At 41.7% G+C, this 19,587-nt stretch overlaps 1 protein-coding gene across 4 annotated transcripts in view; it reads left to right on the forward strand.

Moving 5' to 3' along the window:
* The window catches only part of TPD52 (tumor protein D52), a 132,461-nt gene that overhangs the window by 34,359 nt on the left and 78,515 nt on the right, over nt 1–19,587 (forward strand). For 2 of the 4 annotated variants that reach the window (XM_072852300.1, XM_072852299.1), the window contains exons 5-6: nt 5,715–5,763; nt 6,881–8,375. In XM_072852300.1, coding sequence (XP_072708401.1) covers nt 5,715–5,763; nt 6,881–6,997 — 166 coding nt within the window. In that variant the 3' untranslated portion in view covers nt 6,998–8,375. Of the gene's footprint in view, nt 1–5,714; nt 5,764–6,880; nt 8,376–9,373; nt 9,680–19,587 lie in introns of those variants that run through there. The other 2 variants (XM_072852301.1, XM_072852298.1) reach the window with 2 other exon arrangements.

A 19,587-nucleotide genomic window follows, 5' to 3' on the forward strand; every position in this document is an offset into this window, starting at 1 on the left:
TTTTAATGTCAGGGAAGGTGTTTCTTCATGTTCACCTGGTAACTATCCCAGAACATGAAATCTTGAGAACACATAATAATCAATTAGTCTTTCTTCCTTGTAAGAAAGGAATCCGTTAAAATGATTCTGCAAGGTTTTTTTGTAAAGAGACGAAAATACAGTTTCGAGGTCAATGGCATGCAGAATTTCTCCTTCTCTTTGTCTGTACAGTGTTTGTGCCTTGACAGAGTAGAAATTTTCCCTTTTTTGTGTCTATTACAATGGCTGTTTAGCATTGTGACTAATCAAATTACTGGAGTCTAAATGTAAACTAGTTTATGCATTCTCTGTTCATAGTTTGTCCAATGAAACAGTCCTTATCTTTGAGTTGATTACTTCAGCAGCTCCAGACACTGAGTATTTTAGTTACCTTGTCTGTGTTGCCTTTTATCTGCCTAGTCTAAGCAAATATTCAATGTTAAGTTTTCAGTAGTTAAAATTCCTGTGTAGCAACTTCTGTCCATGAGGTCTCATCCCATCTATGCACACCTCTTGAGTCACCCCAGCTGAAGAAAGCAATAGGGTCTCTATAAAGATGTAGGGTTCTGGTTCCTAGAATACTAACTAGGAGCTATAGCCCCAGGGGCAGTGCCTGGGGAGGAGATGGGCAGCGGCACAGGGTGCTATCAGAACTTAGACTCTGAAGTGAGCTCAGTTTGCTCAAGTATAAGAATAGCAGGCTGTCTGAAATACCTCCCCTTTAGCTTCAGTAAGATAAAGGGAGCCTGGGAGATCTCTATACCTTTTGGATGCAGAGCTGTGCTATTCAACAGGGTTCACCTTTCTTCCTTAAGGCTATTGTGTTCCCTTGCTAGTATGAGACTATTGCATTTGACAAGGACAAGCACAGACTTATAGCTCTCTTCTAGCTTCAGGAATTTAGTACCTCAAAAGAAGAGTGTCCTAATTACTCAAGTTAGTGGCTAGGTGGGTGTTGAGTACTCTCTAACAGAAAGTGGGCCACTGGGAGGGAACGTAACAGGGCCAGAGGTGTCCCCACTGTTGGCGTGCTTCTCGGAGAGAATCATGGCAATGGAAATTCAAGGTATGGTTATAAATTCAGGAGGAGCTGGGTTAAAAAAAAAAAAAAGAGGGGGAAGAATTAGTGCTGTTCAAGATCTTAGTTGCACTTAAGCAGAAGATTAAAAACCTTTGAGTTTTTTGCTTTCATGAGGACCAAGTTCATCTGGGATTCAACCAGTGAATTCAGGTCCCAGGGTTATGTGACTACTCAAGTGGTGTCTACTTTTAAGACTGCACAAATCTGAACTTCAGAAAGTTTTAGATGCCCAAGTTCTTTCCTGGAAATGAGAACCGATGGGCCTGATAGTTATTAGAACAAATACTGAATATGCAGGTGCATATTCTTCTTAAACTCTTATGTGGTTTCTTCATCATAGCGTTGCTTTTCTTGTACTGTTTTAGCTTAGGGAATTCTCAGCTGTAATGGCATGATTTCTTCTGTATTGGACTATTTCCACATGTTCGATGCAGCAAACATCACATGCAGGTCTTCATTCTTGCACTGCAAAGTGATTTTGGAGGGAGTTGCGAAAGGGAGTAAGGCAGCTGGTGGAGCTGTGAACTTGAAAAGTACTGAAATAGAGAGGAAGAGAGATGACTGGTAGTGCGAAGTCAGTACATTATTGCTTCCTTTTTGTGTTTGTTTCCCCTGCTTTTTGTTATGCTGAAAATGAACTCTCTTCCTTCTTAGGTTTCTCTTAATACCTTTATTCTCCTTTATAAGAATGTCTTTAACTTTTGAGGAGCTAGCCATCCTTATGTAGGCAACATCAGTATTATGTGCAAAACAGCAGTAGTACCAAGATGTAGCTCTGGGCAAACTTCCTGAGCAATCATGACTTTGCACTTAGCTCCTCTTGCACTGCATCCATATTATGGAACAGAAGTCCTTATCTTTGCCCTGTTCTGAGACTGGTAGAATAACTTTCTTCACTTGCTTTGGAAATATGATATGATCATGGACTCATGGATCATCATTTATCAGCTGGAAACGTAACTATTAACAAAAGCAAATAACTCATGCTTATGCACTCTTAAGCCCATGTTTTCCAGGCAGGGACTCTGGCATACCTCCTTGTGTGTTTTCAAAATGTGAAGCAATGTAGTAGCTATAAAAATAATTGTGTAAAGGATAAGAAAGCTTTTAATGCAATACAAAATACATGGAAGGCTGAAGAGCAACTTATTGTGCCTTTTTTGGCTTTATTTTTTTTTTTAAAGCTAGGGGTTTGCTTGTGAGCATTGTAAAAAGGGATTCTCTTCAAACTGCCCAACTTGATGGCCTATTTGAGTGAGTGCTTTGATGTGGCATTCTGTCATTTGTGAAAAGAAATACAAGTTCTCTTCTTTGTAAAGCTTTTCAAGGCTTAATCGTGCTTCTTTGTACTACTTGAAGAACAGGTGATTTGATGTTAAAAAAAGATCAACTGCACTCATCTAATCCAGTCTCTTGCAAACCAGATCATTCTGTGATAGAACTGTATACTATCTTACGGTGACGATTTACAAAATGGATACTGAGTATATTTAAGTGTATTGTACAACAGCAAGTAAATCCTTCACGAATGTATGAATAGTTCTTCCATTAAATTATCTCTATGAGATTAAACTAAACTTCCCTAGACACCTGTTAAAAGATCTGCAATACACTATAGGTTGTTGCTTTTCAGTGTGAGCAAGTCTACAGATTGTAAATATACATGGGGAAAAGAAGGTGACTTTCATCCTCTTTAGCCTTAACTTCTTGCAGGGAGGCGCTTCTTGCAGCATGAGAGGAAGTGGCTGAGCACCACTGGACAAAGAGAACTAGTTAGTATCGGCGTAGTTCTGTACTAAAGCTTGGTACACAGCAAGACCAGAACTCGTAGTAATCCACATCACAGAGCGAGGAATATAAATTACACTCCAGAAGACAATCAGCTTCTGTGTGCTCTGGAAAAGCTTGTGGAAGCCAAACCATCCCTGAAGATGAAACACAGTAGAAATGGGGTTGTGGAAAGGGATGAAACATGGCCACATATTACTGACATGTATCAGGACAGCATCTGGCCTTCGCGTATCCGATTCTCAGTACACTGTACCTACAAACCAACCTTCAGTTGTGCATCTGCCTTAAGGGATCCCAACCTTAAAGGAACTTTTTACATGTTTTTTTCTACCACTGTGTTCTACTGATGAGCCTCCTGAAAGAATCTCTTAAAACTCATTCTGCAATGAACACAGAACCTTTTTCCTTCTGTAAATGTATCTTCCATTGTGCTGAAATACTAATTAGAGTTTTGGAGGTGCATCAAATGTAAGAGTTGTTCCCCCCCCCACCCCCCCTCCAATTGCCTGTAAAGTATTCTCTTGAAAGACATCATAAAGCCCAGCCAAAATTTGACATTCCAAATATAGTTATGAAAAACTGTGGTCATCAGATTTTTAACTTACTATTATGGTATTTGACAGGAAACATTTAACATATAAGACTAAATTATATTCAAGAGTAAACAGGGATTTTTCTAGAAGATGAAACTAAATGAGATTCCAGATGGTCTCGAAGTTATTTGGGAGCTCCTTAATCTATATCCAGTCACCTTCTAGGAGTAGGTGTGTGTTGTCACTACACAAACAGTAACTGTATAGCAACACTGGCAGGTTACAGAAATCCATGAATTTCAGAACAGGGTTTAGACTAGGACTTTCTCCCTGCCCCCAGCATAAACATGACCTTGAATACAGACTGATGTGACGGCTCTCGCTAGATAATCTATATTGATGAGTAGATAACTTGTATTGATGAGTATGGAAATCTTACACTGAAATGGAAGCCTTCTGAATGTAGGAGTGATTCTTTCAGTAAGAAGATTGGTTGATTGATAAGACTTTTGCGTGTTCACTTTCTGCTTGATATTGTCAAAACTAAATGCAGTGTGTCTCGTTGCTTGAGAAACTTAATGAGTAGACAGACTGTGGCAGCTAAGCAGAATGTGTACTAACAAGCATGGCACTTGAATCTTTCTAAAAAGAGAAAAAGTCGTTGCAGCTTTTGCTCTGTTGTGTGTGTGTGTGCATGGCTAAGCAATTTAAAAAAGCAAAACCAAGTAGTTACTATATAAGACTGTATAAGGCTGGCTATTTACCAAAGATTGTATCCAGAAGTCAGCTGTCTAAGCCAATTTCTTCTCAGTCTGTCACTTAAACTAACTTCTTGCTTTCTTTTTTCTTAATGCTGGCATTTAGTATACGCTCCATACAACATTCAATTAGCATGCCTATTATGAGGTAATGTATGCATAATCCAGCTGTTGGGTTTATTTATTTTCATGTGTGGAATCAAGTCAAACTGAACTCAAGTCAACTAACATAGATTTAAAACCAAACCAAAAAACTCACCCAACTTTGTAATGGATTTCCTGTACTAACATATAGGATAAAAATTGTTTTATTCTGCTTAGTGGTGGTGGTTATTGCACATCTGGAATGTGACCAAGTGCACTTTCCTGTTGTTTGGAGAACTATAAGAACTTTTCTCTGCCTGTTAGAAATGTGATGCTACTAAATGATTCCAAGTTTAAAAGGCAATAGCTTGGCATCTGTCTTAGAACAATGAAAGTAAAAAATACTGTGGTTTCACAAAAAGTCCCTTGCTGACTTGGAGTGCTTGCCTTTTCTCTGCCTTTGCTTGGCACTGTGTCCCTCTACCCCTGAGACAGTCTGGTTTGAGAGAGAGATATATGTCACTGTGTGCTTTCCCAAATGAAAGAGTGCTGCTACATGTGGGTGACCTACACAAATACGAAGCAAAGGGGGAAGGGAAGCTTAAGACCTCTTTTGAAAAAACTCTCCTGTCTTTCATCTCTATATAATAATTTTTTTTGAGTCTGCTATGAGTCCTTAGTCCTGGTCCACTGAAGGCAAGCATTTTCCATCCTGCATAAGGGCAGAAAAGGTGTACAAGCTATTGCACAAATTTGCAAATGACAGTGACAGCTAGTCAGAGCATTAAGCCACGCCACTCTTCTGACCCTAATAAATAATACACTGGCCCTCAGCATTGAAGATCCCAAGCTGTCCTGCTCTTCCTATGCAGAACTTCCTATTTGTAATCACAGCTGTCTCCAGCACTTAAAAGGCAAGGGGCAGTCTCCCTTAAATTTAATGTTAGCAGAAAATGCCACTGTGAACCATGTTTTGTTAATTAAACCTATTAAATTAAACTAGTTTTCCTATAGTAAATGAAAACTCTGACAAGCTTTCTTCAGCAATAATGTACGAGGCTAACCAGAAGTGATGACTAAGCTTTTCTGAACAAATTCTTTTAAGCCAGAAACCTGTTTGAAATCACTGGGAATAATAAGCTAAACCTAAAATACTTGCTAGTTCTCCCTTCAATGTTGTGATGAAAGATCCTATTGCTGTGCCTGGCAATGCTTAGTTGCCAGAGATACAAATGAGCTGCAACTTGAGTGTGTTTGAATTTTAGTTTTGTAGTACTCGAGGAGATCCAGATCTAAACTATTTTTAGGCTACCCTTAAAACAAGGAAAGAGCCCCAAACAAACAAAACTAATGTTGACATTGGAAAAAGCAACTGTCTGCTCGTATTCTGATATTTATAGACTAACTGGATATGTTTTTAATTTTGTGGTTCCTTTTTTATTTTCCTAGAAATTCTCCTACTTTCAAATCCTTTGAGGAAAAAGTTGAAAACTTAAAGGTGAGCATTACAAAAACACCTTGGTGATTGTGGAGCTGTGGATGTGGAGAAAAGCCTAAGTGGACTCTGGGTAGACTGTTTTTTAGTTATTGGTAAACTGAAAAAGATGTAATCTAAGCATCTTCAAAAGTACTGCGGAAACAGTTTCTCTGCCTAATGACTTGAGAATAAAAAATGGGCTTCCTGCACCTCTTACAGGAGGATGCTTTTAATTAGAAGGACTAACAGCTAGCTAACCTGTACAAACAGTTAGTATAACATACCTAGTTTTATGTATCCAAAATGCTCTAGGCTTTTATTTCCATGCCTAAGGACTAGTATCGTACACAGGAGTATAGCTTGGGATGTTTCTCTTATTTCTGGCATAAAATATGCAAGGTCTTTGTACCTTAATTTAAAAATTACTCCCAAAAGCCTCAAGTGCCAGAAACAACCATTAATAGCTTCTCCAGGTAAAAATCGCTTTAAAAATAACTAATATCTGTAACTGGAATGAGATTTGACTGTTCTCGTGGGCACCCTGGGTTGAATGAGAAGCATGCAAGCGATAGCATGGGAAACTAGGCATTCCCTTGCAAACTAATTGGTATTAACACTCCTGCCATCCCACAGGGTGTATACTGTAGAGAGAAGTGAAAAGACAAACACATTACCTGGAGAAAGTAGAATAGTTGCTATGCTCCACTGAAGATCTCCAGAACTGCTGCTGAGATTGAAACCTGTTCAAGGTTCTTTCTTGAGCAATACCGAAACAAGTTTTAACTCTGAATCTTTCAAAGCCTAAATGGCTTGAAAGGCTGCATACCTGTATCCATTTTTAACTGAGGGTGTGTCAACCTTCAGACTCCCTGGAATCAGGGCTGCTTCATGCTTTCTGTATCTCGAAGTCAAAGGGGGAGAGTGCTATGTTAATCTGCTGCTGGCAATTTTTTTTCTGCACGACACTTAAAAGACTTGTCTTTAGAGTATTGTGGAGGTAGCCCAGTCCTGGAAAAGCTGTTCTGCTGAAAAGAGTTATTAAACTTTTTCATGCAGAGATACTGGGTTTTATCTAGTTAACCATGTTTGGCATGCCAAATAACTGCAATTTTATGTTGAGGCTCTGTCTATGTTCTAGTCTAAAGTTGGAGGAAGCAAACCTGCCGGCGGAGACTTTGGAGAAGTTCTCAACTCTGCTGCCAATGCCAGTGCCACAGAAACTATTGCAGAACAGACACAGGAGGAGACCCACTGAGATTCCTGCCTCTGTCCTGCTACCCACTGCCAGATGCTGCAAGCAAAAACTAAGCACACTTGTAACATTCTTTGCGCTCTTTCCACCAGATGTGCTTTTATTTAGCACGTAGTTATTTTACCAGATTAACTGATACCAAGCTTGTTCGTGGGTTCAAAATATTTTTGAAACTAAAATACATTGTTCGGGGTTTTGTGTGGGAAGGGGAATTTTTATGCCTTTCAAGCATTTAAAGGACTTATCTGTAATTTGAAGGCAACCTTTAAAATATAGCAATGAAAAAAACCTCTTTTGAGAAGTTAATTATACTGTACAGATACTGTGGATACGTAATTTCTTTTGCATCTGTAACTACTGCTCAACTTAATCATTACGAATCTACTGCTGCTGCCAAACTGAGGCTTGTTACTTCACTGCCTTGTGATTATTGCAGTTAAGTGTTGCCTGCATGGGACACTAGACTAGGAGGATCACTCCCAGCTAAAGAAAGGACTTCTGCTTCAACAGGCTTTAAACACGTTATTCATAGCAGGATTACGCATGGGTAGGAGCGTACTGTCTTATGAGTGTGTTCCTCATATAACAGATGCGGATAGGGTAATAGATAACATCGAAAACTTGCTGATTTGTCTGTGGACTATCCACCTAGGAAACTTCTGGCCATCACAAATGGAAGCAAGATGCCTAGTAGTGCTGGTTTGGTTCAGTTACAGTAACATTTTCAGTCTTGTTTTTTGTACATGATGTTAATGTGGTAAGATACACTCTTCTGAACTTTTGATCAGTTGTGAATAGATTCATCTTAATTCACACATGGTGGTGTCATGTTTATACTAACAAAGCACGGACTGTAAGAATAAGCCCGAGCATGAAAATGGTTCTTTTTTGGGCATCAAGAGAATGGCTCTCAAATGCTAACGTCGTTTCCCTTCTAGGCTGACCATTGAAAAAAATCTGCTACACAATCTTATTTTTTTTATGTGTTAAAGGCCTGTACCATTCGCACCCCTATTCCTGTTTAAGATCCCAGAAGTCTGTTTGGAGAGGTGCACAGTGTCATACCGCAGCATAGCTCTCTTACAAGATCTGTTGTCCTACATGTTGCTTTATCTGATGTACTCTTCAAATTTCTTGTATTTTGTGTGTTTCTGGCACATGGTGTCGGTATGGTTAAACTTTTGGCAAGTGTTTTATCACAGTGCTTAGAACTGGAAACAAGTTTTGAAACATTTGTGTGAAATCCATGAAACTTCAACCGCTACAGATGTCTGGAGGAAAAAAAAGTTGGCTCCTGACAACCTTGTTAGCATGTCAGATGTAGTATATATGCTTAATTACTTGTGAGAAGCTTAATAAAAACCTGTATCTGAGGACTGTACTGTTCTGTGAATATGGAGGATTCTATAAATAAGTAAGAAATCTTTATTTCTGATTGAATTAGTCCTTTAAGTTTGGTTTCAAAGTAGTGCTGATAGATGCTACTGTACTAGAGGGAGTCTGTGTGGATGAGCTTGGCAGTTGTAGAGAAGACTAGGCCTAGGCTGACTTCTGGTGGCTTATGTAAATTACAGGGGGAAGTTCAGAAAATGGGTTGAGATGTACCCTCAGCCTCTGACAGCTACACCTCAACAAAGGAATGGAGAATTGAATGACATGGTGAGAGTGGAGCTCTTCGTCTACGAAGACAGGTCCTTCTGGAACATGATCCTTATTGTACGGGGGTTTTTTTTAATTTATGTAACTGATGAACAGAATTGGGCTTTCTGAGTTATAAAGGAAGAATTATTTTTTTGTGAGGCCAAGCATCTGCATCGTTGGGTCTGTCACACGTTACCCAAACTTGTAATAAGCTTCACATAAGCTTCAGCTCCATCTTCCTCTGCCTGCACCATCCCCTCGAGTGCAGGCAGCCGTGGGGTGGCTGCTGCGATGGAAGTTCTACCTTCAGGGCTGCGTGCGTTCCCGTCGCAGCCAGCACCTCTTTCCCGGTCCCTGAGGCAGGACTGCCGCCGGCTCTCCTCTCGGCCTGACGGACCGGCTCCTCAGGCCGCTGCGCAGCCGAGCCGCGGCCGGCGCGGGCCTCTGGGCTCGCTCCTTCGCCCCGCCCGCCAGCCCCGCGGATGGCTGCGCGCCCCTTCGCCGGGCACACGGCGGTTACGAGCCGCCCCGCGTGTCCGACCCCACCCGGGACGGAGCGGGCGGCCGGGTGCGGCTTCCCCCACGCCCCCGCAAGCCGCCCCGGGCTCGCCTCAGCGGGGCAGCGGGCGCCGCGGTCGGCCGGGTCTCCGCCCCCAGCGAGAGCGCCCGGGCCGTGCCCGGCCGCCCCGCCGCCGGCCGAGGGAAGCCGCCGCCTCCCGCCCGCAGAGCGCAGCCCAGCGTCCCTCAGCCAAGATGGCGGCCGCGCCGCCTCAGCCGGGGCCGGTGCGCTTGCGCCCGCCGCGTGCCGGTGACCTGGGCGTGGCGCGGGTCAAAGTTCGCGCTGTGCCCTCCACGCGGACAGTGATGGCGGCGCCGAGCCGGGGCCTTGCCGCCGCCCGGGCAGGCGTTCGGCTGCGGCTGCGGCTGCCGGCGGTGAGGCGGTGCGGCGGTGCCCCAGCCGCGGGAGCGCCGGATGCCGGGACCCTCCCGCAGCAGACGGAGGAGCGGCCGGGCACTGGTACCGCCGCCACCGGCCCCCGGCAGGTGAGGGCGCGGCCGGGCCGGGCCGGGGCAGCGTCCTGGGGCGGTTCTGGCCTGGCTGCCCCGGCAGTGCCTCCTCGCGGGCCTGCGACCGCCTTGCCCTGCCTCTTGGCCGGTGCAGGCGGCGTGCTTCCCCACCGGCTTCGCGGTACCTTTTGGAACGCCGACTGCGTGCACAGCCCTTCCGTCTGCCTGCCCGGCTGCCTTCGCCTGTTTGTCTCGTCTCACCGCTTCATGCTGCGTAGTAAACGTCCTGCAGAAACGTGGGCAGTTCTTATGCTCTTCTTTTAACATGCTCCTACAAACCCCGAATATAGAAAGTGTACAAGTAGTTTTGGGTGTGTAGAATGCAAGGTACAGCTCTGTGGGCAAAGCTGTATTCTAGGTGGGCAGGGAAGATGTGGGAAATCTTGTAATTAAAACCATTTTAGCCGGCCAGATCAAAGACCTGTTAGGTCGGTACTCTGGAGATTTGTAGTGGAAATAGGGAGGCTGGTGTGAATTAAATGTGTGGAAATAAGCGTCAAAAGAAAGAATAGGACAGGGGCTGAAAGAACAGTGTATATTAATGTGGAAAACCAGAGCACAAGTCTTACGAGGAGTGGCTGAGGGAACTGGGGTTGTTTAGCCTGGAGAAAAGGAGGCTGAGGGGAGACCTTATCACTCTCTACAACTACCTGAAAGGAGGTTGCAGCGAGGTGGGTGTCGGTCTCTTCTCCCAAGTAACAAGCCATAGGATGAGAGGAAATGGCCTCAAGTTGCACTAGGGGAGGTTTAGACTGGATATTAGGAAATTTTACTTCACTGAAAGGGTTATCAAGCATTGGAACAGGCTGCCCAGTGGAGTGGTTGAGTCACCATTCCTGGAGGTACTTAGAAGATCTGTAGATGTGGTGCTTAGGGACGTGGTTTAGTGGTGGACTTGACAGTGCTAGGTTAATGGTTGGACTTCATGATTTTAAAGGTCTTTTCCACGCTAAATGGTTCTATAATTCTGTGACGCTGTTCTCAGGAGTAAAATTGAGGATCACGATGATCTTGTTGAGGCCTGCACTCTGACAAGCCTGGAGCACAGATGATTCATTAAGAGCAGACCCTGTTTCTGAACAACAGGAGGAGGGCAACAGGCTTGTAACATATCTTATGTGCCATTTGTTTTCCTGTTACTCCATCATGAAAACAAATGTGGAGAGATAGATAGTGAGCAGCAGTGTGCTATTTGTTGAGGCTGCAGTAACTGAGATTCTGGAGCAAAGGACCACCCTGTAAACAACTGTTGACTCCTGAAGGATATAAAAGATCTGTCCAAAACCTAGTTGATCGTTTCCAAACAGGAAGAATCTCAGAGATGTGGTGAGGCTTTGATAGCTAGCATCCTTTGTCCTTGGTGTTGCACCCAGGTCCTGCCCATACCACTTTGATATACGCTGCTGCTTGTGAGTCTGTGGGTATGAGAATGTGAGTGAATAAAACTTGTGAAAGAATTGAGTGTGAGTGGGCAAAATGCGTGTATAGCTTTTGTTACAAAAAGTCACCTTCTCTGGCTGTGGCATTGATTTTTGTTGTGCTCATTTTCCCACTGTTGTGACAGTGGCTGTTAACAGATATCTAGGGAATCGCAGAAGAAAGCAGTGTGTGTGTACTAATGTATCCCAGAATATATCTTCCAGGCTGAAAAACCCTGACCTCTGGTTTTTCCTCAGGTGGAAGTGATTCTGTGCTGCTCTTCATCCTTATCACTCTTCTTTTTCTAACTTTTCCAGTTCTGTTTGACCACATCAGGGGCTGGGATTACTTGGAGTGTGCCTGGTAGGATATGGAGGTTAATGCTGTGATTTAATGTTGCAGGACTGGTTTAGTACTGGGAGTGCAGAACTAGAAACGCCTCAGTCACTGAATCCAGGACCTTGTATCCCAAATTACCGTGTAATCTGTAACACTCTGTTTTCCATTGAATATCCACACTGACAAGGCTGGCTGTGCTAGGATCAAAGGTGTGTCTAAGCCAGGGTGCTGGCTCAGGTGGTATCCAAGGGGGATGTCCACAGAAGAGTTTGGGAAGAGATCCAGTTGATCTCTGCTGTAGAAGATACTGAATGCTACTTTGGGGATTTGGGAGGGTTGATTTTTTTTTTTCTTTCTGTTGAAGTAAGAAGCTAGGAACATATTCTTTTCTGTTTCTATCTATAAATAAATAGTCATCAAGCCTTTAAAGGTTCTGAACTAACTCTAATGTTACATATTATTCACAACATCATGTCCAAATGGAATTATATATACAAATATAAATAATACAATGCATAAATCAAACTAGGGATGTAAAATGAAGAGCTGGGCTACAACTTTGGATTTCTCTATGCTCTGCTGAATTACTTTCTCACTTGAGCAAGAGGAAAACCAGTAGCTTGCTTTGCAGTGACACGTGATGTTAAAAGCGTAACAATGAGATGAAGTAAGATTGTCATGAGTCTACTTTCATGCTGTTCTTAGCCCAGTTAGCAAAGCACTTGGTGAACCCAAGTGTGATTGATGATTATTCACTGTTTGCTTTTTCAAGAGTGTGCGGAAGAGGGAGTGGGTTTTGGTGAGAATGAGTTAGCAGTGGAAGATGGCATACTGAAATGAGTAAAATGAAAGGGGGCTGAGTTGCAGTGTAATCTGTTGTCTCTGTGTAGTTTTCTTGAAATCACCTTTTCACCAATTTTAACTGATTTTTGATTGCTAGGGAGTGTGTTATTTGGTAAATAAACTTTCCACAGCTGGGAGCAGCCCTGATGCTAATGTGACATAAAGCTGGGTAATACTTATGGGAGGATGTACTGGATGCTGCTGGAAAAACTCAAAGCATTAGGAGACCTTTCGACAAAATCCTTCTAAGGGGAGCAACACACTCTCCTCAGGAGAGGGTGCGGTGGCTTGAGCTGCAGTCCCTTTCTGGGGTGGTGTGCATCTGCAAGATCTGCTCTTTCAAGCAGGAGGAATGTGGTCTTGCTCATCCCTTACCTGAGCCGCAGCCAGAGGAAAGCTTGTGTTCCGTATCTCTGCTGGCAAATAGACAGGTACAAAGTGCTGCCTGGCTTTGGTGTACTTATACCCTGTAAGAGCACAGAGATGTTATTTGGGTCCTTAGTATTTCTGTTTCTTTTGGGAGGGGGAGAGGATTGATGATGTTTCTGTACTGCTTTCCTATGTCAGCTGTGTTTTCCTCATTTTTGAAACTGGATGAATGCTATGGTATTTGGTAGGCAGTGGCTTATTTTAGGCAAATGTCAGGAAATGTGATAAATGGGCATGTTGACATGCATTTGTCTAAAGTGGTTCAAAAAGCATGATGATATTTTTCCTAGGTAGCTTTTTAAGTTTTTTGGGCACAGCAGCAAATGCTGTGTTCTGCTGACCTGGCTTCGTAGTTGCCTGGTGGTGTTCTCTGCTGCGTTGGTGATTTTTTAGGGTTTTGTGTTTTATTTTTCACCTTCAGTTTACAGTTCTGTTGTAACTGTTTTGCAAATAGTGAAACTTACAGAGCAGGCACTTAAATGTTGATTAAAATTGTTAAAAAGTTAGCAACTTGGTAAGCAAAATATTCTGATGAACCCACGTGATATTTAACTTTGTCTACAGCAGGCAGCTTCTTACTGCTTTTTCCCTCTGCATTTTTATAATGTCTTAAGTTTTGCATTCTGAACCGAAGAAAAAAAAAAAGACAAGTTTAAAGTTCTTTTCTTCTCTGTGGATTGATTAAAGAAATATTTTAGAAGGACAGGAAATGCTTTAGGTATTACCTTTATTTGCAGATTGAAGCTGCCTGTCTAGCAAAATAGGAAACCTTGCCTTTTAGGAAGGACGTGATGATTTTTGTTGGTATGGGTAGAGAAGTGGTTGTTGAGCTACGTTCTTAGCTGGGTTGCCAATGTTTGAAGAAAATGTAAGAATGAAGTAACTAATTAAGAATAAATTGTGTATTTTCCTTCACTGTGAACTATAACTCGTCTAAAAATGTTTTTAAAAAAAAAAGAGTGATGGAGTTTGTCGAATATATTTTTAAGTAGAAATGGGTTATCACTATGATGGCTTTGCCACTGGTCAGCAACATGTGTCACAGCATAATAAAACTTCTCTGTTGGTGCCTTTTGACTTTATAGTAACAGGGTACAAACCTTCAGGTGCGTGTCAGAGATCAGTGATATGAGCAGAAACGTAGTCTTTGTTTAGAAGCAGAGATTTCCAGCTGCGGGTCCCGCCGAGGCAGCCGGGCAGGGATGCTGCGCTCGGGTTTAGGTGAACCTCTGCGCCCGGCACAGCAGAGGGCATTGCTTGTTTCTAGATGTCGCAGGAAAAGTAGCATGTTTGAGGAGTTTCCTGTTTAGTTCCTTGAATAACGTGTTTTAAGGGAAAGCGTTTATTAAGAAGAAATGTAACTGACTTTCCCTGGCGTTCAGATGGAAGGGACTGGATTGGTAGAGAGATTAGAAATTATTCTTCCAGAAACTTGTATATATTTTTAAATTTACTTAGTCAGTCACAGGTTATTTCCTGAAGGGATTCAGAAATTTGAGGAGGGTGTCCGTGTATTTAAATTTCTTGTCACTATTTTAAAATATAAAGTATCAATATTCATAAAGAGAAGAAAATAAAAACTATTTTAATAGGTGATATAAAGGCTACCTTATCTATTTATGTTTTAGGGGAGAGATTAAAACACGGAAGTGAGAATTTTAAAGGAATGTATTACACTTTGGTTCTGAAAGCTACATGGATATTCTTTATAAAGATGTGTGTCTGTCTTGCTTATGCAGTATCTTGGCAACCTCAGTTTAAAATAATGTGTAACACTGGATGTTTTGAAATCAAGCATTAAAAAAAAAATCAGAATTATTTTAAATGTAATTATTGATGGGAAATATTTTTTTCAATCTGTCTTCCCACTTAAGTTAACTTTTAGCAGATGATTTTACTGACGTTGCAGTTATTTGAGAATGAAAATACTTATTTATATTTAGTGCGATTTTTCACTTGTAATTTTCATAGTGTAATATTTCTTAGGACACCTGAAATCTTCGTGTGGATGGAGTGCTTTTTCAGTGGTAATAAATAACTTAAAAACATTTTTGGTTTGATTACAAATGTAACAGCATTTTATAAAACCTATATGCCAAGCACAGAGGTTACTCTTTTAGGTAGATTACCTTCTCGCCAGCATTCAAGTACTGGAAACTGCTCACTAACTGAGAGCGGGACTTGCCAGTTGTGGGATTTGCGGGAGCTGGAATGAGTTTTCTTTACCTGGAAGTTTCTCTTGGCTTACTTTGCCGGCTTGTACAGTTGCGTTTGAGAAACTTGGGTTATGTCTGCTCCTGCTACGCCATGAATGCATCCTGGTGCTTTCAGGTTTGTGCTAAATAAGGACTGTATTGCAGGCTTCTCAGCATCCTCTCAGCTGGATCTGCTCAAAATGCTGGTTTGCATTGTAGTGGGAATGAGCCTGTTTGTCCTTCTTTCGACCTCTGTGAAGGAGCAGTTCTAGCCTGTGAATGCTCTGGCTGAGGCACCAAAACTTGGCTCTTCTGACTTGGGTTTGTCCCAGCTGTGGGCACAACTGGGTCTGTTGGATGACCTGTTTTGCATATGGCAGAAGTGCTTGCATGACAGCATTTTTTAAAACTCACATGGTGTTGGAGCAACGCTCTCTGAAATGAATTAGACAGGACTTCTAATGTTGTTGTTGGACAGCAGAGGAATGATGCATACTGCCCCTTTGGAGAACGTAATTATAGTACAGTAAAATAGTACACAGTTCTGATAGGCAGCGGTGACTCAGGAACACAAATTCATGTGGGAAGGCTCTGAGCACCTCGCACAGCTCTGTCCTTGGTTGGCGTGAGGAAGACCACAGCGCTGGAGGAGCAGCGGGTTGCAGTTCCTTGCAACCGCTCCTTCAGATAGCTCTGAGTTGATGAGTGATTGCTTTGGCATTGCTGGAGGTCTGTGAGTGGTAGGCGTGTGTGATACGTCTTGAGTGAATGGCTGTCAGAGTGGAATCCCAAAATTCAGACTGTCTTGGGACTACCAGGATCATGGAGAAAAGCAAGTAAATGGCAGCTGCGTACTCTTGATCGGCTACATGTGAGATATCTGGAAGAAGGTGTATGGAACCATAATGTGAAGGTTAAATAGGAACTGAAATCCTTCCTAGTGGTTATTGTTATCAACAGGATATTTACATGCACTGTTGCTGTGGGAGATCCCAGTTACTCTCCTACTATGACGATTGAAACAGCATCCTGTCCTCCAGGAGCCTGGAAAAAAGAGCCTGGAAGGGCAGGGTGGTGATAAATGGAGAAACTGTCAGACTGAAGATAAGACGGTGCTGTTGTGTGGGATTGCCAGTGTTCCATTTCAGCATGGCAACCCCATACAGCAACCTAAAATACCAGGACACAGGCATATAACTGCTCAGAGAAATGATGCGGAGTTCTTGTCTAAGCGATCTAGCTGCACAAGCAGATGCTGGGCTGAAAGCACCATGGGCTGTTCTTAGGGCTGTGTGTGCTCATTTGGTACGATTTTCTTTTTGATGTAATCCGTGCAGTAGGTTCACCCACTTTCCCTGAATCAGAGACTAGGTGATTTCTGTTCAGAATTGCACTGGAGAGTTAGACCCTTTGGGTGTTCTGCAAGCTGTGAGTTTTGGTATGCTCACATCAGCAGGTGACCTGGTGTTTGTGTGCCCCTTGGGACTGCCAGCATGCTAGGTGGGTGGGAATCTTACTGTTGAGATAGGTGATCCCAGCTCATTTAGGAACTGGTGCAGGCACAGGGGAGGAGTATGTATGAATTGGAGGTAGCTGGGAGGAATGTGAAAAGCCATGGACGTACAGGTTCAGGGCATTGTAGGAATCACCTTTTGGTTCCTGTTTTTTTCCCACCTCTTTCCATATATTACATACAGTTACCTAACTATCTTTACTACTTTAAGTGATGTGAATTTGTTTCCTTCCCTGTTACTGATGAAGAAATGGCAACAAGACTTGGCTCTCCTTTTATTCCTTAAAGCAGAACATCAGTGAACTTTAGTCTGTGCTGTTGTCTTCACCTCTTTGTTTTCATCCATTCTTTCTTTCCACCTCTCTGAAAGCTTCGTGTTTTGTTAATCTTGTATTGATACCATTGCAGTGTTCTAATTTTTTGCTATAAAATAATCCTTGAAGGAAAGATAGAAATACTTCATATTTTAAATTATATGTAGAAGTTATTTAAATTCAAGAAAAATAAGCAGCTTTATTGCGACCAAGTTATGTACTATTTTATGTTATGAAATAAATTCTTAGCTCAGCGTTGTTTAGTAAATGATCCTTCTGGCTAGTCAACAGTGTATTTTCAAAGCTGCATTTGAAATTCTTTATGGAAGTCTTGTTTTGCAGTTTCTGCACTGTGTATCCAATCAAAATGTGAAGATAACTGGAAAACCTTCCTTTTACTACAAACACAAAGAAGTTGGTATTGAGTCAACCAGTGCAGCCGATTGTACATTTATAAGATTTGTTAGGTAAGCCTTGGTGGTTTGGGTAGCATTATAGTGTGTTAGCAATATGACTTTGCTGCTTTTTGGTATTTTAAATGGGCAATTGATTGATGAAGAAGTTTCAAGAAGGGGTGTAGAAGCAGCTGTAGATGCTTAATTTTCTTGATACAGCTGTGATGTCCTTCCCCTCACCAGATGCACTGTATTGTTTTATGCTATTCCTCCTAAGCACAGTTGAGTAAAGTCACAGGAAAAAGAAGTATAGTTTTACATTTTAGTCATGTGTGTCACTGTATATAATACCAAAAAATTCAGACTCGAACAAAATAGAGTATACCTTTGACTATTCTGATAAGGTATAGCCGTAATTGACTAAAAGAATCACCTGCCTTTGGATTTACTATGATAGCGTAATATTTGTTGTAGGACATAAGTTTAGTCTGTTAACTGAAAAAATTTACATTTGTTTTATGAACAGTATTGCTACATTTGATTTAGCAGCATGTAATAAGACATTGATAACTTACGTCATTTTACAAAGTATTCGGAATAATTATGCTCTTTCATGAGCTTGAAGAACAGTTCATGTACTGCATCTCGATGATAAATCTAAGAAATATACATCTTCAAATAGAAAAAAGCTGCAGATAGCCTTAACAACAACATAGAGATTTCTAGACAACAAAGAAGTTTTGATATTAAAAGTACAAGTCAGGAAAACGTGTTGAATATTATGCACAGCGTACAAATCCTATTCCTATGATCTTTTTTTTTTTTTGAGATCTGCATGATCCCACTTGAAAAAAGTGATTATGAGAGACAAAGATTGTTTTCACATTGGTATTTTACTGGTTAAGTGCTACACGTATTTGGTTAATTGTTATTTGCATCTCTTAAAAATGTGCTTAGTTCACAATATTACATTGCTCATTATTATGAGGACAAGATATATACAAATATATACGTACAAGTATCTTGCATATTCTCTGCACAGCTGAGATACTTTTAATTAGAAGTTATTCTGTATGTCACAATAAAATTAGGTTTGGAATATACTATATTCATCAGTCAGCATTGCAATGAGTACCACAATATGGAGCTTGATGGAAGGATGTTGATGAATGTAAACTGATATCAGATAGTACATGATGAATCTTTCATTGTTTTTAAAATACAAGTGTAATCCTTTCCTAATCTCCAATGAAAATATAATTTAAAACACTTTTTTAAAAAAATATAATTTCAATATGTGAAGTTGGCTTAAAAATTGTGGCTGTAGCCAAGCAAAATCTTCCAGTGCTCTTTGCCAAGTATGACAACTATTACCCTTATATCTTCCTATAACCATGTTTGTCTCCCTGTGGACAATTCAATGAAATATGAATAGTCCTATTCTTAGTGAAACTGAAGTTTAGTCTTTTTCATATTTTTTCTTTTTGGGATGGGAAAGGTTGGTAAAGAGGAACTGTAACTTGGACAAAATGAAGATATTCTTCAGCAAAATCAGTTATTTCTGCATTACATGCATTTCAAAATAGCTTTGTAGATATTTTTGTATAGTAGCCTCTTTCTTAATTAGTCACAGTTCTTCCTAGGTGGAAGTCAATGAAGCAATACAGCTCTTACAGATCTTCTTTAGGAGTTATGTGCCGGAATATTTTATTGCTTGCATGGAACATTAGAAAAATGGTATCTGCATTGTTGAAAGTGTAACATGTACTTATGTAACTGAAGATTAAACAAATTTTTAGGCTGGAAAGGAGCCCTGTGGCCATCTAGACTGACTTCGACTGACATAAGGCACTGAATTTCAGCCAGAGACTCTTGCACTTGCCCCAGCAAGCTTGTCTTTCAGATGAATTTGTGGACTTTAAATAAATACCCTCTGCTCTTGTGAGACCCCACCTGGAGTACTCCATCCAGTTCTGGGGTCCCCAGTACAAGAAAGACAGAGGGGGCCCAGAGGAGGGCCACGAAAATGATCAGAGGGCTGGAATACCTCTCCTGTGAGGAAAGGCTGAGAGAGTTGGGGTTGTTCAGCCTGGAGAAGAGAAGGCTCTAGGGAGACCTTATTGTGGCCTTTCAGTACTTAAGAGGGCTTGTAAAAAGTCTATCTCCATCTTTCTTACCAGGGCCTGTAGTCATGGGACAAAGGGCAGTGGTTTTAAACTGAAAGAGGGTAGATTTAGGTTGGACAAAAGGAAGAATAATGAGGGTGGTGGGACACTGGAACAGGCTGCCCAGAGAAGTTGTGGATGCCCCATCCCTGGAAGTGTTCAAAAGTCAGGTTGGATGGGGCTTTGAGCAACCTGACCTAGTGAAAGATATGCCTGCCCATGGCAGGAGGGATGGACTAGATGATATTTAAAGGTCCCTTCCCACCCAAACC

Source organism: Ciconia boyciana, chromosome 2, assembly GCF_034638445.1.
Source record: "Ciconia boyciana chromosome 2, ASM3463844v1, whole genome shotgun sequence".
Taxonomy (NCBI): domain Eukaryota; kingdom Metazoa; phylum Chordata; class Aves; order Ciconiiformes; family Ciconiidae; genus Ciconia; species Ciconia boyciana.